General features: G+C 44.4%; 1 protein-coding gene across 1 annotated transcript in view; it reads right to left on the reverse strand.

Moving 5' to 3' along the window:
* Positions 1–2,708: 2,708 nt before the first annotated feature.
* The window catches only part of acin1b (apoptotic chromatin condensation inducer 1b), a 47,874-nt gene continuing 26,609 nt past the window's right edge, over positions 2,709–23,973 (reverse strand). The window contains exons 9-19 of the mRNA XM_056300212.1: positions 22,981–23,101; positions 18,050–18,095; positions 13,538–13,695; positions 12,905–13,057; positions 12,431–12,593; positions 11,916–12,061; positions 6,889–6,996; positions 6,250–6,357; positions 4,542–4,866; positions 3,834–3,931; positions 2,709–3,106 (exon numbers count right to left, since the gene is read on the reverse strand). Coding sequence (XP_056156187.1) covers positions 2,780–3,106; positions 3,834–3,931; positions 4,542–4,866; positions 6,250–6,357; positions 6,889–6,996; positions 11,916–12,061; positions 12,431–12,593; positions 12,905–13,057; positions 13,538–13,695; positions 18,050–18,095; positions 22,981–23,101 — 1,753 coding nt within the window. The 3' untranslated portion in view covers positions 2,709–2,779. The remainder of the gene's footprint in view (positions 3,107–3,833; positions 3,932–4,541; positions 4,867–6,249; positions 6,358–6,888; positions 6,997–11,915; positions 12,062–12,430; positions 12,594–12,904; positions 13,058–13,537; positions 13,696–18,049; positions 18,096–22,980; positions 23,102–23,973) is intronic.

Genomic DNA, 23,973 nt, shown 5'->3' on the forward strand with positions numbered 1-23,973 from the left:
GGTGGGGCTTACCAGTAGAAGGCAGTCAAACATCTACACAACTGGTTCTGTCAGGTCCTCAGGTACCACGACTGCTGGTTTTCTATGGGACTCTGTTAGTTAGCCATTTTCCCCGGGGGCTGACAGGAGATTACGGTTAAGCTTAATGGTCAAGGTTAGGGCCACATGGGGGTTAAGGTTAAAGATAAGGTCGGAAATGGTTAAGGTAGCATCATCCGGGTGAAATGGTGCATAAATAGGGAATTCTGGATTCTGTCCGGTTGTTAATTACATTCACCTGTTGTTCCAGGTGTAAAACCTCCCTAACTGGAGACTGAGCTGGCCTCGTTGTGCCTGTTAAAAAGTCTCTTTAACGACAAAATAAAAAAAACAGGCCTATCGTTCGGGGTCACCCCGGTGGCTCACCTGGTAGCGCACACCACATAAGGCTGAGTCCATACCACAGTGGCCTGGGGTTCGAATCCGGCCCAGGTCCTTTGCTGCATGTCTCCCCCCTCTCTCTCCTCTGCCTTTCCTGGCTCTCTCGACTATCACGAGCGAATAAAGGCAGAAAATCCCAAAAATTAAGGGGAAAAAAAGGCTTCACGATCCGGATGGAAGCTGCTTGCGGTCTGGATTTGGATCGGCCTCAGCCAGTTGGTGACCACTGGGCTAGGGAATTCCCCCAGCGCATGCGCACCAGAGACTTCCGCCGACCGAGCCAGATAACTTCTGTTTTAGCCCTCCTCCGCTAAGTTGAAAGGGATAAAATAATTGACTGGAACAACAGACGAATGAACTACCTGGTAGGATAGAAATGAACTACCTGGTAGAACAGAAAACCAACAGTATTGGTGGTACCAGAGGACCTGGCCCCGGTAGTGACGACTGTGTCCTACTTACCTAAGAGTCAGACAAACTACTGGATACCTTTTTACTCCTGTGTGCAGTTTGAAGGTGCACTGAATGGCGAGTTTAGCCTAGTGTAGCTCAGTTGCTGGATGTCTGCCAGGCTCAGTAGCATCTCTTCTTGGGGGAAATAGGCAATTATGAACTTTTTACTGGTTATCCTTTGCATTAAACTTCTGAACCACAGTTGTCACAAATACACGCAGAATCCAAAATATAGTTTTAAGCCGTAATTAACATCTCCGTCTTGTGTGGCGGAAGACCGTGCCGCGGCTGCTGCGGGACATACTTGAGTAACTGGGCTACGCTAGGCCACACTCGCCATCCAGTGAGACTATTTCATGCCTCAGTAAGGAGGCTGCATAGAGTGGGGCCTGAGTGTATTATTAAAAAAAAAAAAGTGTCTGTGAAATGTACAGCCTATGCCAGAATATACACAGATTTACCTGTAAGGTCGTTTTTAGATGTAAAAAAACTAAATGGTAAGAGGACTCTGAAGATCACGTGCTTCCATCGGGCTTCTGTCGGTGTCTTCCCAGGGAGAAATAAAGAGGGCACAGAAAGATGAGCACACAAGAGGATACCCAATTAAACTTAAAATTTATTTTCTTATTCCTTACATTCCAAAATTGGGATGAAAGAGGAAGCAAAATCAAATACTTAAAAAAATTAAAAATATTAACTGCAGCCGTTACTCTCAAAGGATAAACTTCTTTTAACGTTTACATTTTGCCCCCACATGTTTATTTATATAAAAATCGGTGACAGGAGCAGGGTCGAGGTGAACATTTCTGAATGGAAAAACATACCCCCCCCCCCAAAAAATCCAATCTGCCACAGAGAATTCTCTGGAGTGTGCACGTCCCTCCTAAACCAACACAACACGTCCCGGACCGCCAACAGGACCAGTCTCTACAAGACGGGGAGAATCCATCACCGGACGTTTCTTACATCAAAACCATTTTGACGTCATTGCTGAGACCTGGTAGCAGTAATCCGTGTGTCTGAGGGACTATCACACATCCATACAAACAAACACGAACTTAACTTTCTACACAGCACACAAAAAACCCTCAGGCCGAAAAATATACGTAGCCAAAAAAAAAAAACAGAAAAAGAATCACTCCTTCACATGAAGCCTAAAACGAGGACCTGCATATTTTTAAAGAAAAAAAAAAAGAGTCTTAGAACTGAGGAAGTGGAACATTTAAAATTGCTGCGAGAACATTGTGGGTGTGGTTTTCTATTTTGGACTGGCATGATTACAGGGGCCTTCGAGGGAGGAGGGAACTGGGTGCCCGCAGAACTTTAAAATAACAGAGGCGGGCTCCCAAGCCTCAGCGAGGCCCAACGCGGGAGACCGCCAGCAGGCCACCGCCCTCCTCCTCCTCCTCTCGTCAGTCGGGTGGGGGAACAGCAGTGCAGCACACGGGCGACCACCACAGACGTTTGGCCTTACTTAAGATTCCCTGATTTCATTTTTTCACTCTGACAGACTTCCAGGGGTGAAAAAGGAACTTTGTCAGGGTGCTTCACTTGAGGAAACCAGAAGAAGTAACACAGTGGGTTATAAGGACTGGAACTACCCTAGAGGCAGAAATAAACCAAAATTTCACTAATGAATAAAACATAACCAACTTGTGGTGAGAACTATCCATAGAAATGTGTACTTATGATAGGACAATATGACAGAATGGTTTCCTGTTAAACAAATCAAACCGGAGAAGGAAAGGTAGCATGAAGCAGAGAGTGAATGTCCTGTATGCATCTACGAATCATCAAGAAAACCTCCTGGATGAGATTTTCTGAACGGTGTGTGTCAGAAAACGACCCCCCCCCCCCCAAACACACACATACACTCCCCCACTTCCCTTCACAAGGCTGCTGGCCCTCAGTGGCGTCTGTCCCTGGCATTGCTACGGCTCCGGGACCGTCGTCCACTGGCAGCGTTCCCGGAGGTTCCTCTAGGCCGGTGGCTGTCCCTCTTCCGGTCCCCGTCCCGCTCTCGACCCCGCTTCCTCTCTACGTCCGCTCCCCGCCGGGATCCTCCGACGCTCCCGGCAGACACCACTGCTCCTCCTCCGCCCTCTTTCTCCCTGCCCTTGAGTCTCTCCTTCTTCTCCTCCTCTCGCTTCTTGTCCTCTTCTTCCTGCAGCTCTTTGCGTCGGCGCTCTCTCTCCTTTTGACGCTCAGCACGGTCCAAAACCTTTTGTGTTACCTGAGTAGGGGTAGGAGGTGTTGGAAGGAAAAGTCCAATTCAAATACAAATCCAAAACTAAATTGAAGGTTATATTCAGACAACATGTTAAATCTGACTCTGTTCTGGCTTTTTCCTCAAAACGTGACAGAGAGCGAACACAAAAGACCACATGGGAAAAGAATCTTTTAGCATAGTTTCAGACGCTGTGGTCCTAGATAAAAATACATATCTGTTAAAAGGTCGTGTGACCATAGTTTGTGTGGTGAAATCAGAATTGAAGATCATTTTATGTCCCTCGCCATGGCACAGATTGGCTGGCTTGTGTCAGTGCTGTGGCTCATCTTTCATCGACCAATTACTTCTTACCTCAGCTACACTATGGTCCAATGAGATCATAGAAAATGGCTGTGACACACGTGGGGGATTGGTAGGGGTGTGGTTATGCAAATTAGCGTGGGGGGGAGACCTATTGGAAACAGCGGAAAGACTGGAGTCTCTAAAAGTGTAAATTAAAATATAATTTATCATAATATAAATGTAAAATTAACTGTACTTTGCGCTTGCGGCTTGTGTATTTGTACTGATAGAGAAGATGTGAACGATAAGACTACACAAAACAAGATCATCTGAGCAAAACAAATGGAACTTGGAATTGTGGCCTGCAGTCTGTGTAGCAAGAGAGAGAGAGAGAGAGCAAGAAAGAGAGAGCGAGAGAGAGAGATGCTTCAGCGAGTCAGAGACCGACCTGCTCGTCGGTGAGGGGGAGCCAGTATATACACGGAGCCGCTTTGGTCTTGAGGAACAAGTCGTCTACGAGTTTTGCAGGGGGCTCATCTGCTTTTTCTGCCATGAGAAAAAACAAAATGGAAACAAGTGAATTTGCAGCATCAGGAAACTGGTGATTTACAATCTACACCACAGCATCAGCTGCTAATCCCTACTGATAACACACACTACATCCAAGTACAGCTAACTTGCTCCCAGTTCTATCTGTCAGTCCTCAGACCTGACATTCTTATCCAATAATTTTCATTTGTTTATAGTCTTTTAAGTGAGTGCAGATAAAAACTCAACACGAACATGACATTAGGCTTTATAAACAGAGTCGTGTACAATGATGTGAAAATGTCTGATGAGGGTTGGAATCAACGTGCTGACAAACAGCTATAGGGGTGTGATAGTGATTAGGGAGACTCAGAAATGCCAGGATCAAGACCCCTGTACTGGAAAGTTTCCCTGTCCTGAAGTGTCTTTGAGCAAGTATCTAATTCCCTACAAACTCTGGGGGGCGCTGTTTTGCAGCTAGCGTTGTGTTCTGGCCTTCCCGGAAAGTGTGGAAGTAAAAAGAACTGAAAGTATCAGCGAAGGATTACATCACATGATTTCGAGCAGGCGTCATGCTTGCAAGTTCTTTCTCATTTGAACGCTGCAGGTTAGAGACACTTTTCCTCACCCTTCTTGTCAGACTTCCTCTCCTTACTCTTGGCCCTCTCCCGCCTCTTCCTCTCCCTGTCTCTGGATCGAGAGCGCCGTCCATCTGGCATCGGCCTCCCGAACTCACGGATCTTATCACGATCCCACTCCCGCTCGCCTCGTGTCCGCTCCCGCCGCTCCATCTCCCTCTCCCGCTCCGCCCACTGGTCCCGCACACCTCCTGTGCCCCGATCTCGATCCCTTTCAGGCATAAGCGGGGGAAGGCGGGGTTGAGGGACCACCGGTTGGACCCCCTGGTTCTCCTCTGCTCTGTCTGGTTTCAGGAGGCCCTTGTGGAAGTCCAGCTGCAGGGAAAAACATTTAAGGGCCCAGACACACCAAACCAACATCTGAGACTGTAGCGTCGCCTGCATCTGGGCCAAAAACTAGCACTTGAACAGACCGCAAAGACTACAGCCAACGGCCAACTAGCATGTACGTTCTGTGCCTGCACGAGAGGAAATAACTCCATACCAGCAGGTGGCGGTAGTCTGTATTCGTCATTCGAAATTTGAAACTGGAAGATCCAGGATTGCGGCTATACAAACTGTAAACAAAGCAGCGTCTGCTCACCATTTTCACTCAACTCTTGCTCACTACAGACGGTGTCGTTATATAGTTACTTCTAATGGAGGGTACGTCTGATAACAAGTTGCAGATGGCACTGGTGTTGTCAGCCCTTGGTCTTTTGGTTGTGGAAGAAGAGAGGACGAGGCGGAGGTGAAAAATAAGGAGAAGTCACACTAAATGGGTGAAATCATGGATACTACAGTGACAGGCTCAAGGGGCTTTCCCGAACCTGTGTTGAGAGCTGGAGATAAATGAAACCTCCAATTTTAAAAATTTCACTCGGCTCTTTCCTGTTCAGAGCCTTCTGTGTGTGGCCTCTTGACTTCGTCATTTGTTTGCTCTCATAACTTCCGTTTCTCTTCTCGTGCACTGATTCGCTAAGCTGAACAGCCAATCAGAGTGATCTCTCTCACCGACGGGCTCCGCCGCCGATTCAACTTGCTGAATCATCCAAAAAGCTGCCGACAGGGGTCTGACTAGTGCCAACGGTGCGGGACACGCCGTAAAAACTAGGGCCACAGACGCTCACTGACGGCCCGACATTGGCCGACAGTCTGGTGTGTCACGGCCTTAAGACAAACTAATGAAACTGCAGAAATGTTGAACATGGGTGCTTGGAGGACAAGGAAATGGGAAAAAAATTGAAACGGCTATATGAGCAGGTTAACCACTAAGTCATCAAGTTGTAAGAGAAGAGCGGCTTGGTTATATGGCTGAAACCCCTTCCATCAGTCAGTGGCTCAAACGCGTTCAAAAACAACAGATATTACAATATGTGAAAGTTGGTCTTCTACAACTTGTTAAACAGATAATACAGTCCCGTACTTTTCCAAAATTTCGGTCTAAATCCCAGACATTAAAATAAATGAGAAGAATTTCTCATACTTCTCCATACCTTCCAGAAATGTAAAGGAACTCTGTTTAATGAATGGCTCATTTAAATGTAAATTTAGGCCTCTCTGCATCCTCTCCCTACCGCCATTGGTAGACAGGGAGCAGATATGAGCAGAGTTTTATGTGATGAAGTAAGGTTTACTGTAGTACTGCCCCATCTACTGGCTGAGTCACACCTTGTTTCACACAGTTGGTCTAAATCTACATTGAAACGGATTAGCTACCTCGTCCTGTTCACAGAAGTCCACACACAGGAGCTTGGGGTTGCTCTGGGGCCATTTCACCTCGTGTAGGGCCGTTCTGGTGGCTAGAGCCTCCTCCGGTGTCGTGTACTGGGGAGGATAAGAGAGGAATTTAGACGTGTGGAGTGAACAAATCTTAAGTACTGCGTTTATAGACATTTGTTAAAAGCTAGAAATGAGGAAAATCCAAATCACCAAAAAACTCATCCAAGTCCAGGGTCCAAGGATAATTAATGACTGTCCTAAAGACTGCAATATGACTGTAAAACCCTACATTGTGATTCAGGGCTATACATATAACGCTGACGTGAATGACGGGAAGAATCCACAGTAGGTCCGGTGGAAATGTCCACTAATCACAACACACTCAAGCCCTTATTGCTAAGAGCTTAACATGTTTTGAAGCACCCGGACCGCTAAACACGGGTAGTTAAAAATAGACCAACATTCAGTGTACGAGCCCCGAGTTGCAAATGGGTTTTCGATAGTTGCATAGCAACAGGAGAGGCGGCAACTGGCTCATCCCACCTAGCATCTGTTCAGTTCTCTGCAGCTAAAACTAGGAGCCTCCATCTCTGGACACGATGGAAAACCGGTGACTGGAGGAAAAGAGGGACTCACTGTGACGTAGCAGTGAGACTTGATCTTGTCGATCCAGAATCCGTCCTCCACCACGCTGCCCGTCTGGTTGAGGAGCTCTTTCAGCTGGCCCAGGGTGAAGGGTCGTACCTAAGGGACGTAAGGGGACCATGATGTCATGTGTTTCACATGTAATTCTGATAACAGTGGAAGCCACGTTTGCATAAAAGTGATTATTTTAAAACAGTGTGTTTAGTAGTTTTTCCTTTTTTGAACAACACAATTACCAAACAAGACAGATCATACAAAAAAGTATAAACAACAAAAACACAGACACAAAAAACACTAACATATATTAAATGGAAACAACTTTTTTTTTTTGACAGGTTCAACACTTTCAAAATCGCATCCACCAACATCAGCTGAAGAGGTGTGCTTCAGATCTCTCATGGATTCCCCTGGTCATCCCTACGCAGCATATCCAACCAACACTTACATTCTCTAACAGTTGGGGAAAAGGGCCCCAAACCCTATGCAAGGTTTCACTCTTCCTTTTCAGGATAAAAGTTATCTTCTCCATAGCACAACAATTACTCATTTCCCCGGGCCCACCCGCGGCCTCTTCTGCCATGACAAGGCGATCGAACGCTTCGCTTGGCGTTAACACATACCCACAAGAATTTGTTTATTCCTTGATATGACTAGGGTGGTAGGATATAACCCCAAAATAAAAATTTTTTGGATCAAGAGGTAGCTTTACATCAAACATTTTGTATATTATTCGTGAGATCTCGCACCAAAAAGATGGCAATCCCACATGCAATGAGAGAGTGTGCCTTTAGTAAGACTGTTCACATTTAATACAAGTATCTGGAATATTATTATTATTATTTTTTTGGATTTCCTCCCCTTTTTCTCCCCAATTGTACCCAGCCAATTACCCCACTCTCCCGAGCTGTCCCGGTCACTGCTCCACCTCCTCTGCTGATCCGGGGAGGACTGCAGACTACCATATGCCTCCTCCCAGCCGCTTCTTTTCACCTGGCAGTGAGGAGTTTCACCAGGGGGACATAGCACATGGGAGGATCCCACTATTCCCCCCAGTTCCCCCTCCCCCCTGAAAAGGCGCCCGACCAACCAGAGGAGGTGCTAGTGCAGTGACCAGGACACATACCCACATCCGGCTTCCCACCCGCAGACACGGCCAATTGTGTCTGTAGGGATGCCTGACCAAGCCGGAGGTAACACGGGGATTCGAACTGGCGAGCCCCATGTTGGTATGCAACGGAATAGACCGCTACGCTACCCAGATGCCCCGTAAGTATCTGGAACATTATTGTTAAACTGATGTAATTTAGCTGGTGTTATGTAAGAGCACATCAGCCAACTGTATTGCAATAATCTCAACCTTGTATTCGCAGTTTGTCTACGTGCCTTAGTACATATCACACCCCATTCATCCAAGGAAACATCCTCTTGTAAATCATCTTTCCAGGCACTTAGCCTGTCAGCAGAGGATTCAGATGAGCTATAACACTGAGCTACACCCTTTACTATTATAATTATCAGAGCTCAATCGTTCTATTTCAGAGAGAGGTGGAGGAGTTAATAATTGATTACAGGATGCAATTATAAAGCTTCTTATCTACTACTACTACTTTTGGCTGCTCCTGTTAGGGCTCACCACAGCGGATCATCCGTTTCCATCTCTTCCTGTCCTCTGCATCTTCCTCTGTCACACCGGCCACCTGCATGTCCTCCCTCACCACATCCATAAACCTCCTCTTTGGCCTTCCTCCTCTCCTCTTCCCTGGTAGCTCCATATTCAGCATCTTTCTCCCAATATACCCAGCATCTCTCCTCCACACATGTCCAAGACATCTCAATCTTGCCTCTCTTGCTTTGATAAAGCCTCTTATCTTAAGTATTTAAAAAAAAGTGGCTATTTGAAGGATTATATTTAACACTCAGTCGTTCAATTGACATCAAGTTTTCATCTTGGAACATAGCTCCTATTTTAGTCAGACTGTTGGTGGCCCAGAAATGGAAACCTAGGTCTGCTCTCCCTGGTTTAAAATGGTTGTTCCCCCAAATTGGACTAAACCAGGATATTAAGGTGTTTTCTCCCAAAAATTCTCCAATACTATACCATACATTGATCATATTCAACACAAATGGGTTACAGGTTTGTTCCCTGAGTTTCTTAACATTTGCAGGGTACATGTATGTGTTAAGTGTCAGTTTAGGTGTGAGCGAAAGTGATTCAGTGTCGACTTGTGCTGGAATTGAGGTTGATGAGAAGTAATACATTATAGTGCGGCCCAGTAATACCCCTGGAAGTTTGAGTCCCCCTCTGTCATACGGCAAGTATAATAATGTCAAACGTAACCTGCGTCGCCTATCATTCCAAATGGAATTTGAACGTTTTCTTTAAATTAGTAAAATAGGAAGATGGCAGGGGTAGAGGTATATTTTGAAACAGGTACAATAGTTTTCGAAGGGCATTCATTTTAAGTATGTTTATTTGCCCTATTAAAGAAATTGGCATATTAGACGATCTTTCTATGGATTTATAAACTGACTCAAGAGTAGGATCGTAATTAATTTGAACAATTCTTCCCACATGTGTATACCCAAGTAGATCAAATTATCTATTGACTTAACAGGTTGCCCTGTTCTCTTTGTCGGATTGTTATGTTAGCCTGGTGCTTCATGCCTCGTCTTCGAGCCTTCCTTGCCGTTTGTACCTTGTGTGTTGTGTGGACTTTTGAACCCCTGCACCATTAAATCACTGCTCTATGTCCATAAGAGGGCAAACCAATACGAGAGACACAGCTACTCATGTAGGTATACTTAGTATTTCAACATAAACATGTCTTTTAAAAGATCTATACACCTACACATTTCAAAATAAACAAAATAATGTCCTATACCGTAAAGCTTCGTTTAAAGACCAGAGACCTCTCTCTCTCTCTCTCTCTCTCTCTCTCTCTCTCTCTCTCTCTCTCTCTCTCTCTCTCTCTCTCTCTCTCTCTCTCTCTCTCTCTCTCTCTCTCTCTCTCTCTCTCTCTCTCTCTCTCTCTCTCTCTCTCTCTCTCTCTCTCTCTCTCTCTCTCTCTCTCTCTGCGCTGTGGTTGGTGCTCAAGTGAGAAATGAGAACGTGCCAACTCTCGCAGCGAGATGAAGGATTCATGGTTTATGCGTTAGTCGATAGCCTTATTTTTATACAGATTAGGTAATATTCATACTGGTTTAAATAAACAATTTGATAGTATTTTTCCATCTTTGTTGGGCAAGCGTTTTCTGACTAAAATCCAAAGTATTTCCAAACAGAGCTTTTCAGATTGTTGGGGCTGAAAATCACTCTCTCTGCGGCCCAGTTGGGTTGTGAACTCCCCGCCATCTTTACCACACGGTTGTTGCTGAACCATTCGCTCGTTTCAGCTTGACCTAAATTTCATTTTCAACCAATGAAAGTGATGTTGTGTGACTCCTGTCCGTCATACAGCGTATTCAGCGCAGCGGCCAAGGCTGCTTTCCCCCCACCCCACAAACAAATAGTTCATTTCCACACTCGAATGTCTGGGTTTTTTTTTTTTTTTACAATTCGGTTATATATTCGAATCTGGAATATTCACTGACAGCCCTACTGCAGCGTTACGTTCTCAAAGCTATTTGATGTAGCAAAGCCTGTTAACACTTTTTTTTACAATTTTCTTTTTCATTATTTATAATTTATCATTATTTTAACAGCTCAGGTCCATCAAACAGCGTAAAAAAATACCTGTTTTTGATTTTTCATGTATTTTTACTTTGCTATACTCTTGATCCCTGTAGAGAAAGTCTTCCTCTGCATTTAACCCATCCTAGCTGTGAAGCTAGGAGCAGTGGGCAGTGCCATGCCTCGGTCAGGGGCACAGACAGGGGTACTAACCCTAACATGCATGTCTTGGTTTTTTTTGTGTGCACTTTATTAAAAAAAACAAAACAAGCATATTTCTTTTGAACATGTTGTATAGCATACGTTAGGTGTTGTTTGTGTTAATATCAATTTGGAATAACATTGTTTTTTGAACAATTTTTTGTGTTTTTATTCGATGTATTGATTAATCGAAGAAATAATTGACAGATTAATCGATTATTGAAATAGCTGTTGGTTGCAGCCCTACGAGGACCAAATAGAAACCAAGCTAAAGCACCATCCTATGAGATCCAAAGGGCTACTGAAGAAACGATACCAAAATAACACAAGTGTCTATAGAATACAATTAGCCTGCTCATATACAAAAAGTCAAAGTAGGATTTTAAGCACTGCTTATGGTCACCATCCACAAGCTGTGAGCTTCACTGCTGCAACACCATCATGAGACACGTAGCACTTGCATTGCCAGTGCCGCTAAACAGCCTTTATGTAAAACTGAACTACAGTTATCAGATGAAAAGCTTTAAAAACACTGAAGCCTTTTTCCTTTTCAGCTTAATTTTAATTAAGGATGAAGACACCCCCCGCCCTCCCCCCCTGCTGTCACACTGCACTGAATGAATTGAGGGCAAATTTCACTTCAAAAGAAGCTGTTTGAATTCAACAGGGCTTTTCAGACATAATTTTCCCTTTTCTCCCCAATTTTATCTAGCCAATTACCCTGCTCTTTTTGAATCGTCCTGGTCGCTGCTCCACCCCCTCTCTGCCGATCCCGGGGGCGCCCCGACCAACCAGAGGAGGCGCTAGTGCAGCAACCAGGACAAATACCTACATCCGACTTCCCACCCGCAGACACGGCCAATTGTGTCTGTAGGGATGCCCGACCGAGCCGAAGGTAACCCGGGGATTCGACCCAGAGATCCTGTGGTGGTAGGCAATGGAATAGACCACTACGCTACCTGGATGCCCGAGACATAAAAGCTTTTTAAATGACTGGTGCAATTGTCAAACCACAGCAGCTGGTAAAAAACTCGGGACCTACATTCAAGTGGCAGGTGTTCAGTTTCACAACTGCGCACACAGAGTATCACCCTCTATGATACCCAACCCAGACAAACACACACACACGTAACGTAGGAGATCTCACCAGGTTGGTGACATGGATGATGTTGGATAGTTTGCCGCGAGGTGGTGAGGGCTGCCTGGTCGTGCGGACCGGGTCATCGATAGTGACAGACACGCCAGACTTCTGCTGGCTGATGGAGCGACGAACCAGACTGTCAGTGGGGGTGACTGTGGGAGACAAAGTGAGACACAGCGAGAGAGAATGGATGAAGTGAGAGACAGACAGGGGGGAGAGGAAGGAATGGAGAGATAAGCAGGACAGAGACCAATGCAGGAAGGAGGAACAGAGAGAGATGAATGACAGGACCAGAGGAATGAGAAACAGAGGGATGATGAGGAAGGAAAAATAAAAAGGAGAGGGATGGAAAAAGAGAATGAAAATGAGTACAAGATAAATTAAGTGAGATGGTATATTTTTACTCAGGAGAAGCTGGAGGTAGAAGGTGAGAGAAGCTGGATGGCATTCAAGTCTAATTTGAAACCAATAGCAACATCCCCCCACCCAAAAACAATAATCTCATCTTCCATTCTGAGTACCTTTCTTCGCCTCTGTGTCGTGCTTCACTGGACTCTGTGTTTCCATGGTTTCCTCAGAGTGGCTGTTCTTCCTCTTGTCTCTGGAGGCCCTGCTTTGTTTCTCTCTCTCTGTTTTCTCCTCCTCGTTCTCCTGGCCATTCTCCTGGCTGTCGCCAGACACAACCTGGGACAGGAAGTTAGACCGGCACAGATGATCCATCAACACAGACCAAACCAACTGTTGGAAGAAGATCCTGATGTCATCCGTTTCTAATCTGCATCGCATAACTACAACAACTTAAGTTTTGTATAGTGCCTTTCAAGGAACCCAAGGATGCAAGCCATAGTCAACATCTACTGCTGAGGGTGACTACAGAATCTTACAATACAGCTGCACAGATGGATTGATTTTTTAAAATGGATAGAAAGCAGAACTGGCAGGGACTTTTTTTTTGAGGGGGTGAGTTATATGGCTTTTCCTCTAACGGTGACAACCTGTGTGACAGTGCGTCTAATCTTCAGGCCTTTGTCTTTGTCACCCTGGCCATGGTCTGTGGCCTGCTTCTCTTCATCCCCAGACAGCTGCAGCTCATCGGCGTGGAGCTCGACCACCGCCTCCTGGCTCAACTTGATGTCTGGGATCAGAGACTGGCAGAGGAGGGGGAAGAAGATAGACAGACACGGGAAAGAATATGGGAAGAGAGAACGACAGACGGTTCTGATGATCATAGCAGCAGCAGAGGCAGGCACATTTTGAGTGAATCTAGTGGGCTGCTACCAAGTAGAAAACCTCCTTTATGTCGGTGAATGAAGTTCCACACAATAAAAGAGGTCTACTAGTGTTGGTTGGATATAAATGTTTGACTTTGATACCAGGTGTGGTATTGCAATATCTATGAACAAAAAAAAAAAAAACAAGATATCACTGAAAGAATTTCTCATAAGAGGAAATTTAAAACCTCTTAAAAATGTATGAACGAAATATCTCTTACTCAAGACATGGCAAGACTATTTCGTTATTTTACATCTTAAGTCTTTATAGTCATGTGATCAACATTTCAGAATGTGACCTCTATACTCGTTCTTTGGAATCTCAGAAAAATCACACACACAAATTGCCCTCCTCACCTTCAGTGAGTCGGTGGTGATGCTGATGGAGGGTTTCTTGGCAGTGACAGCTGTGCTGGAGCCCCATCTCCTCTTCCTTCCTGCTTGGCCTCCTGTCTCCGAGTCTCCTGCTCCTCCACCTGCACCTCCTTCTGTGCTGGCCGGAGAGGTCTTGGTGCCTGCTGGGTGGAGTCAAGGCAAGGTCACTCTTCAGTTAAGAGGCAGAGAATGCACGCCCAGACTGGTGACGTGCCCCGACCTGAACCAGCACCAGAAAATGTCGCTGGCCTGCCAACTGTCCCTAGTTGTAATTCACTTCATGACCAGAAGGGGGAAAAAAATCACTGCAACAAAAACCCCTCAGTGACCATTCAGGCATTACTGACATGGGGTTTATCTCACAAAACATCAGTCAACATCCAATTTCCTTTTTTTCAGCAATATCTTCATAAATATTTTGAAATTACTCCCAACAACAAAGAAACAACTCAGGAATCAGGAACATTTTTCGTTTCGTTTCATGTACTTGCATACATGAGTTGAAATGAAATATTTCCCCCAGGCCACAGCAGTGCAACACAAAGACAAATCCAAAACCTACAAGAACACATATATCCAGGCTACAAAAAAAAAAACTATAAAAACTACCAAACTACAAAAACGTATCCAACATATCCACAAAAAGAAAATCACTGTCCGAGAGCGAACGCCAGTCTGTCGGAAGTGCCGGTCCGCATGGGCTAGCAGTTAGCTTAGCTTGCCCCGCTTCTGCGTCCCGTCAGACTGCCCTCGGTGTTTCCTTTGGGCAGGGCCGCGGTCCCCGGGCCCACACGACGCAGCAGACCAAGTTCCCTCAGCCGATCCAGCGCCAGCTCTCCCAGCCATCAGACGAAGACACAAACCCAGACGCGGACAAAGACACTGCATGGACGGCACTGGGTGAGGCCGCTGCAAATGTTAAGTTCACGCCGCCACCATCTTCCCACACTGGAACTGGGCGAGGCTGCTGCATCTTCCCACACAAATAAGTCCTCATCCAGCAAGAGAGATATCAAAAGGCAAATAACATTATTGTCCAACATGAAAATTAGGCCTTCCCTTACATGTCAGTCATTTGGAAGATAACAGAATGCAAGGAACAATTTTAAAAATAGATGTATAGCTAAAAAAACAAATTAAAATCAAATGAGTTTCTCTGCTTTTCACAAGGATGCCCTTATTGCTATATTTATGTCTTCCTTTCCTTATTTGTACGGCATTGTCAAGCTCAAAGACAGTTCACATGGAACAGAACAATCCAGTACTTAAAGGAGTTCGTTCAAGCAACCGCAGCGGACCGCTTACTCGTATACCTGGTCTGCCACAGTCACCACATTCCTTAGATCCACATTCTCCATATTCTGTATGAAAGGACCCCAAATGTTTCCAAAGAGCGACTGTTTACCTTTAATAATGCAAGTCATCTTTTCTAGAGGTAACGTTATGGACAGCTCTTTAATCCAATTAAAGAATTTTGGTTTACTGGTCTTCTTCCAAGAGAGCGAAGGAACTCTTCTTGCAAGCAGTAAACCAAGATCCAAGGCAGCAACGTCGGAGTTGCCGGGTCATTTTGTCGGGGCTTAAGCCCCGACGTTTTGAGCGTAGCCCCGAATATAACTTTAAATTTAAGTCTATGTGAAGCCTGATAAAACACGTAACGTGTGTGAATGTCTTCGTAACAGAACAGCCTGTCAGAATAAATGCAGGTCTCTAAACTAACTCCGCGTGTGTGTGCGAGTGAAAGAACATGTAATATTCAAATAAACTAATGTTAACATAAATACTTTTTTTTTTCTCTAGTCTGGTACTGTAGCATGTCAATAAATGTTTAATCATAGCAGTTGTGAAGTATCCTGCTTCTACTCAATACTAATAACTACTAATATTTTTAACATCACAATCCATAATCTGGAGAGTAAACAACAGTTTTTCAGGTACCCATTTCAGTTTTTCAATGATTAAGATGTGTACTTTGAATGAAAGGTGTCAGAGTGCATAAAAAAGCATCACAACAGAGCTTGTTTATCAAAATACAAAATTTGCGGGGGAGGATCCCCCAGACCCCCCTAACACTTTATTTTTCTTTATATATTCTTCATATATATCTCTATATATATATATAGAGAGAGAGATATATATATCCTTTATATATTGTGTTTAAAATAAAGACAAGCTTTTTCTACACCTTATTGTTTTAAAAAAATCATTCACATTATATGACAGAAGAGCGATAAAAAGGAGACCTTTTGGTGTTAAAGGCGACGCAATGAAAAATGTGGGTGCACCTAAATTTTGTGCTGGTGCACCTAAAAAAAAAAGGTAGGCGCACCAGTGCAACCAATGCAAGAAGTTAGTGTAGAGCCTTGAGTTAGACGCCATCTCTGGTGGCCATGCAAAATTCATAGGATCACGGCTCCACCCTCAACTTTCGCAGGCACATGACAGTCACACAGCACACATTTCCCAGCGCTTGCACCCCCACCCCCCCACATCTGTGAAGGTGCCCATCCTGTCTGAGTAGGACAGTACCAGGAACGATAATTTGGCACACAGTGTTTTACATCTTTGCCATAGCAGCCAAATGCAGAAGAATAAGGCAGGCGCCAGCGAGTCAGAGGTCGTATGAGACCTTTACCAACAGAAGCTACAACATCAGTTGGTAAAACCATGTCTTGGCAGTGAAGACGGGGCCAATACAAAAGCACTGTTGACTTTCTCCATTTCGAATCATTTCTGGGATTTGGGGTGATCAAACACCAATGCCATCATTATTACAGATAGTTCTGGGAAACTTGGAAAACATGATAATCAGTGAATATAGTATATATATATATATATATATATATATATACACACACAGATCAGCCAAAACATTAAGACCACTGACAGGTACGTGAATAACATTGAGTATCTTGTTACAATGGCGCCTGTGAAGGAGTGGAATATATTAGGCAGCAAGTGAATAATCAGTTCTTGAAGTTGAAATGTTGCAAGCAGGAAAAATGGGAAAGTGTAAAAATCTCAGCAACTTTTGACAAGGGCCAAATTGTGATGGCTAGACGACTGGGTCTGAGCATCTCCAAAACGGCAGGTCTTGTGGGGTGTTCCCGGTATGCAGTGGTCAACACTTACCAAGAGTGGCCCAAGCAAAAACAACCGGTGAACCGGCAACAGGGTCATGGTCACCCAAGGTTCACTGATGCGCATGGGGAGTGAAGGCTAGCCCACAGAAGAGCTACTGTAGTTCAAATCACTGAAAAAGTTAATGCATTGTGTGTCAGAACACACAATGCATCACAGCTTGCTGTGTATGGGGCTGCGTAGCCACAGACCGGTCATTCTGCTCATCATGACCCCTGTCCACCGTCAAAAGTGCATACAATGGGCACGGGAACGTCTGAACTGGACCATGGAGCAGTGGAAGGTGGCCTGGTCTGATGAGTCACGTTTTTTTTTTATTTCATGTGGACAGCTGGGTGCATGTGGGCTGTTTACCTGGGGAACAGATGGCACCAGGATGTACTAAGGGAAGAAGAGAAGCCAGCGGAGGCAGTGTAAGGCTCTAGGGAATGTTCTGCTGGGAAACCCCGAGTCCTAGCATTCTTATGGGCGTTACTTTGACACCTGCCACCTACCTAAAGATTGTTGCAGACCAGGTACACCTCTTCATGGCAACGGTACTCCGATGGCATGGCCTTTCAGCAGGATAATGCACCCTGCCACACTGCAAAAATTGTTCAGGAATGGTTTGAGGAACATGAACAAGTGTTCCAAGTTGTTGCCTTGGCCTCCAAATTCCCCAATCAACCATCTGTGGGATGTGCTTGAAAAACAAGTCCAATCCATGGAGGCCCCATCTTGCAACTTACAGGATTTAAAGTATCTGCTGCTAATGTCTTGGTCCCAGATACCAGACACCTTCAGAAGTCTAGTTGAGTTCATGCCTTGACGGGTCAGGGCTGTTTTGGCGGCACGAGGGGGACCACAATATTAGGCAGGTGGTTTTAATGTTTTGGCTGATCGGTGTATAATCACAATACCTACTGATATACACAAAAATACTATGTTCAAGAACCCAATTTAGATTCATCACATTGAACTGTGAGGTAATGTGAAGTGTAATAACAAACCAAAGGTAGTTTTTAAATAATACTCCTTCAAGTCAATAGTCAATAGATTCTCATTAATTAAGACATCAAAATTGTGTATTACACTATGAAGATATCCAACTTTCATCCCAATACAATACCATTAAGATGATAAACAATAATACTGCATTACTGTGCAGCGCATTATAGGTGTTAGTAAGTCAAACAAAAACATGACAATCCTAAGGATTATTGCTTTAAAAATCTCACTGATTTTATATCCGAAAAAGGACAAAGTATGACTCGACCAATTTCTAACAAATATTTTAAAAAAAATTCTAACTGTTCTTTTAAAAAGAAAAAAGCTTCAAAGGTGAGAGACTTGTCTGGTGAACATTATACTCACTGGTCAAAGAGATCTTGCGAGCTGCAAAAGTCTTGGGAGTTGTGCTCTAAAAAAGAGAAAGAGCGTGCAAGAAAGAGCGCGAGAGAGCACATGAGAGAGAGAGAGAAAGAGAGAGGGAGGGAGAAAAGACATACAGAACCCCAGGGGTGTGGGGCAAGATGAGAACCAGAATCAGCCGACCTGAAGGGCAAATACAGAAGAGGTGAGACAGGAGGGGTGGAGGAAGAGGAGGAGGGAAGGTGGTAGGGGTTGGGGGACAAAGTAACAGAGGATCCAATCTAACCACATCAGGGAGGGTAAGGGTGTGTATAGGAGGGTTTGGTCAATAAAAAGACCCCAGACACTTTTCCACCCTCCACCTCTGCTGAAACGCTGAAATAAATCATTGAGCTACTCCTTTGTCTGTCTTCACTCTGTGTATGTGTGTATATATACACGTCAGTGTGTTGCAGAAGGTGGGAAGAGGTTTTAAGGCCCAAGCTATTTCATGATGCATATTAAGCCATCAGCTGTCCTGGGTGATACTCCCAACAGGATCATGTGGCACTTTATCACCAAGTACCAGAGACACCAGAGGACACAGAGCAAGGTACTAATGACTGAGCTTTTAAAATGGACCAATCAGAAAAGTCTCAGTTTGTGTGTGTGTGTGTGTGTGTGTGTGTGTGTGTGTGTGTGTGTGTGTGTGCACATATGTCTGCCTCATCTCAGTGCTAACCCTTACACATTCAAGAAGAATCAACTATGATACTACCCTCCTCGCCCGGTGTAGCTAAAAAAAACGCTGCAGAAACAATAGGGTCACTGGTACAACCTATGTATGCAGTCATGATGTTTAAAGAGTCTTTAAATTAAAGCATCTACCTACTGGCATAGAGCCGAGGCTTGAGATTTTACTGACTTCTCAGTAAATGTCTGCCTATTGCTGCGAACAAGTTTATGTGCACAATAGCTTAACTCTATTGACTTGTACAGAACGCTATTCTCTAACTCGAATGAACTCTAATGTGTTCATGCTGCAGGAGTTTTCTTAAGCAGAGGTGGAGAGCCAAGTGCCGGAGACCCTGTAAGTCAGAACTAAACACACCCCAGCAGGATTTCTATGAATACTGCAGTTGAAATTCACCAGGGGGGAGCTGACAGATATAAAAGTAAACATTTGTAGATCCACAGTATATTTCAAAGTCCTGACGAACCCTGTCATCTAACATTAAAGGTTAACAAAAACGATCAAATTAAAACTGCAGTACTCTTTAACAGTTCATAAGTTTGGACTAAGCAACAAATAGAAAAAAAGAATTCAGTCCTCCTCATTTATGACAAAAAGTTATTCTTAAAATACATGTCAGATAGAGGAAAAATGACAAGTCATTTCCTGGTACCATTGACACCCGATTCCTTACTGGCTCAGCTATGGCCCAACCGCACGGCTCGTGTACTGTATCTAGGCAACAAGGATCCAATCAGACAAGGCAGAGTAGTGTGGGCGGGACTCGATTTGAGAGTGCAGATTTAGCCAGTAGACAGGAACTGATCTCAGGGTTGGCCCTTTTTTTCTTGGGGTAAGGGAGGATTTTTCTTGGATTGACTGTCGATCAGAGAGTCATTTAAGTCTTTTCATGTGTCAAATGTCTGTCGAGATGAATTTTGATGGGGAGAAGTTAGTGTCCGTGGCAGCCAACGGGTCAAGTTGGAAAACAGATGTGAAGACTCCGTAAAAAAAAAGAAGAAAAAGAAAAAAAAAGAAGATAGAATCCATCATCTCTGATACAAAAATGAGTTCTCAAGTAAATTGTCCCTCAAACATTTATTGTGTAGTGACTGCATCAAAATGAACCGTCTCTGGATGTTGCAGTTAATTTGTTTTAATAACAAATTGTCCAATGAGGAAAGAATTTGTTGTCTTTGGCAGTTAATTAGTCTTCAGGCCAGAGGACACTGTTGAGCACTGCTGGAAAAGTCTGGTTGACGACCCGGGGCAAAAAGAGCCAGATTAAAAAAAAGGGAGGAAAAAGCGAGCAGTTTTACATCTGGAGGGATAGTTGCTTTTAACTTTTTTAGTCCAGAGTAGATTTCAAAAGAACTGATGAAGTACGGTATGTGTGTGCTGTCATTAGTATGGCTGCCATCGCACCCATACTGAACTGGGTACAAGCATTTGGGACAGAAGCACCCAGTCAGGAGTGTAGAGGACGTGGAGAGCGGAAATAAAAATCAAGAGTAAAAATAGAAAATGGAATTTGAAAACACCATAACTGGAAGCTGAAGTATAAAAAAAACTTATCTCCATGTGACATATTCTATGTCAGAATGGCAGTTCATTGACAGTCTGGCTGAGGGACAGAGGTAGAGTGGGGTGAGGGGTTTCGTCCACTATATCTGGGTCTCCGAGTCCAGGTGTGGAGGATAAACATCACACAATGTCCTCATAAGTTGATGGCTTACACATACTAGCTGAACTGATTCATTATGTCTTTGTGATGGAGAAATTGTTTAGAAGCCAAAGTAGCTGACATCAAAATCCAAAGTAATAGTTCAGGAATGAATGGCAGTCAATTCAGTTTACATACAGTGTGTCAAAAATATCCTTGCCATCACATCACACACTGGTCATAGCTGCAGAGTAAAGATGAATGCTTTTCAAAAATCACTTAGTCCAAAAAGATTATTCAAGTTATTCCACTTAAGTGTGTTTGACAAGATAAAACTCAACTGATGTACATCACAAGCAGAGGGCAGTCAGGTATCCAAGGCAGGGAAAACATGCCAGGAAAGGCTTTAGTCCTTTCAGTCTCTGATGGATTCATTTTCCAGCAGGGATCATAACATGGAAGAAGCAGCTTTCAGTCTCTCCTTAATGTTTGGGGGGTGTTTTGAGTTTTGCTGATGGAGGAGGTTGTAACAGAAGCCAGCACAGCAGCATGGAGACAGGCGTCTTGAGAATTCGTAGTTCGACTGAACAAGACATCTTTGTCTTGTGAGTTCATGAGAGTCAAGTAAATGGCAACTCTTCCTCTCCGAAAATGAACTGCAGCTCCACCTCATCCTAAAAATGGTAGATGGGCGATGCGAGTTGGGGGTGCAGGATACAGGCAGACACACCCAACACCCCATCACCAACCAATACAGTCCAGTTCAGTTCAGTGGGCTTTCAGCCCCACCCCCCGGGCTGGTTACTACGGCAACATGGCTGCTGCAGTTCCTGCAGACTCTTTGACTGGTTCAGTTGTCCACCGGAGGGCTAGGGAGGGGTGGGGGCGGGACCTTGCAGGCTCAGGCCGTGGCTCAGACCGGGGCTTTACTCAGTGCCATGGGGCTGCAGACTGGGCCTAATTCAGGTACCACACCAAGGTGCTTGGGCAAAGCGGGGCAGAAGTTGTAGGAGGAGTAGGAGGAGGAGTGGAGGTGGTGGTGGTAGTAGTACGCAGCAGGTACCATTAGGGGCAATGGAAGAGGCATGGGCACCTTCATAACAAAGCAATCAATGGGGTTTTAAACAGCAATCACACCATCAATATAAATATATATATATATATATAAGAGCGAGAGAGAGAGAGAGAGAGAGAGAGAGAGAGAGAGAGAGAGAGAGAGAGAGAGAGAGAGAGAGAGAGAGATTATGATGGGTTTAAGAGGTGAAATATTAACAGCGAGAAGAGAGGGAGACGGTGAGAGAGAGAGAGAGAGAGAGATGGAAGAGAAGACAGAAAGAGGGGGCAGGTGAGAGAGTGGAGGGAATGAGTACAGAGCGAAAGGGAGAGCAGAAACAAGCCCTGATGCATCCCTCTATACACACACTGTTGGGGGCCATTACTCATGCAAACCCAAAGGGGACTCAATCCAAACACACACACAAACACACACAAGACTGCAGAGATGTTCTAAAAAGCACACTGACTTTATGAATAGCGTCAACAACCAAATTACATAAAAAGGCCATGCACATGTGACATGTGTGCTTGTGGCAGTGGATGACTGCTAGCCTTGTAATGCTGCTCTTCAACTAAACCCAAGAGCTGCCTGGCGAGGATTGAAGGACCAAGGCGAAACTGACTGACAATAGCTTGGGAGAAGGGAACATCAGGAATAATTCAAAATTAGCGACCCAATTCTGCAATAGGATGTGGCAGTAGGGTAATACTATAAATGTAATGGTCTTAGAAAATAAATCTTGTGCTCAGGTTGAATTAAATTAGATAATGGCTACAGGTGTTTGTTGCTTTGAAACTGTGTTACAAGTCTATCTAATAAGGAGACTTGATCTAAACAGCAGGTAACACTGCATGCAATAGCAGAGAATGTAGGTGGGCATTTATGAAGATTTTTTTTTTGCCATCTCTTTTTGTCTCGTCTCTCTCTTTCATTCTTTCTCTCCCTTAAACACATATACCCACACACAAAGGAGAAAAATGACATAAGCAGCATGCAGCCTGTGGGGCATTCCTGTATAATGTCACACTGGTATTACCATTCCCCCTTTGACTCCAAACACCCAGATAATGGCCATAGGTAAAGAGATGTGCATATGTGTGTATCAGTGTGTGCAAATGAGTTAGTCATTCATGAGAGTTAGTTTTGCTGAAGTCAGATGGAAAGAATTACTTTGTCTATCTCAGGACCCAACGCCAACTCAACCACTGCTAATTTGTCATTTAAGCATCTGCAGAAAATGAATTTGCATCATCTACAAAAACTATAAAACTGATCAAAGAACGTTTTCTTTTTTTCCACCCAAATGTTAACTATCTCTACATAATGAACACCATTTTAGCAGAGGCAGTGCAGACTAGTAAGCAGTGTGGGGTTGATTTGGTGTTGTGCGATCCTTTGTGTTGATGCTGCTCATCAATGCATGCTTGTATATGACTGAAGTGAGTAAGTTCACAGGAAACTGAGCAAAGACCCAGGTGCCCCCACCCTCCTAGAGACCTTACCTCCTCCAGGCGGCCCTCACTGTTCTCAGGTTCGGCCTCGGAGGCCGGCTGCTGGGCCATGGAGCTCCCCGAGTCTGGGTCCACCTCAGTCAAGGCTGCGGTGCTAGGTTCCGACACCTCCCTGCAGGGCAAAGAGGAAGGCGGCGGAGAGAGAGGAGCGTGAACAAAGAGGAGGTAAGGAAGAAACCAGAGGGCAGTGGGATGGGAGATAGAAGAGAGAAGATGTACGAGGGAGGAGAGAGAGACCAAGAGAGAGAGAGAGAGAAAAACAGGGAAGGACAAGCACAGAAAGAAGAGACAACATGGAGGAACAGAAAAAAAAATTAGTTGCATATTGATCCAAGGGAACAGCGTAGGAAGCAAAGACAAAGAGGTAGAAAGAGATGAGGCAGGGGGTGTAAATATTAGCACTATATGGGAATAAAAAAGCAAAATAAGGCATTTTGCTTGGTTTTTAACCTGCCTAGCAACACACACTTGCCTCTGTGTCCTTAGAGTGGCTCTGGTTTGCTGCTCCACATTTAAGTTCAACGCCTTGCTCTTGGCAATTTACCTCCAAACCCATATTAACCATGTACATACATGCCCTCTCCAATCTACCTCCGAAAGGCTATAGTAAGCTCACTTCAAAAAGGGCGTCAAGGTTCAGACTTTTCTCTCACCTGGATCCAAAATGGTGGAATGAACTCCCCGTTTCCCTTTAGAGCTACATGTTTGCTTACTTTAATCAAGAAAGGCTTAAAAACATTCCTTTTTCAGGCCTACCTTGACCCAGTCTCTAAGAACTACTGATCTGCAGTATTGACCAGATGTATTTGAATCTCCTTTTACATGTGTCACTGTTGGTCACTGACCCATTTTAAACTTAAACTATTTGCACTTGACATGACACGCACTCTTGGCTTTGATACGATTACTAACTGGCACTCCAGGATGCCTTCAGGTCAACACTAGGCCTGCACGATACAAAAAAAATCTGCAATGTGTGATAAA

This window comes from Lampris incognitus, chromosome 20 (assembly GCF_029633865.1).
Source record: "Lampris incognitus isolate fLamInc1 chromosome 20, fLamInc1.hap2, whole genome shotgun sequence".
NCBI lineage: Eukaryota > Metazoa > Chordata > Actinopteri > Lampriformes > Lampridae > Lampris > Lampris incognitus.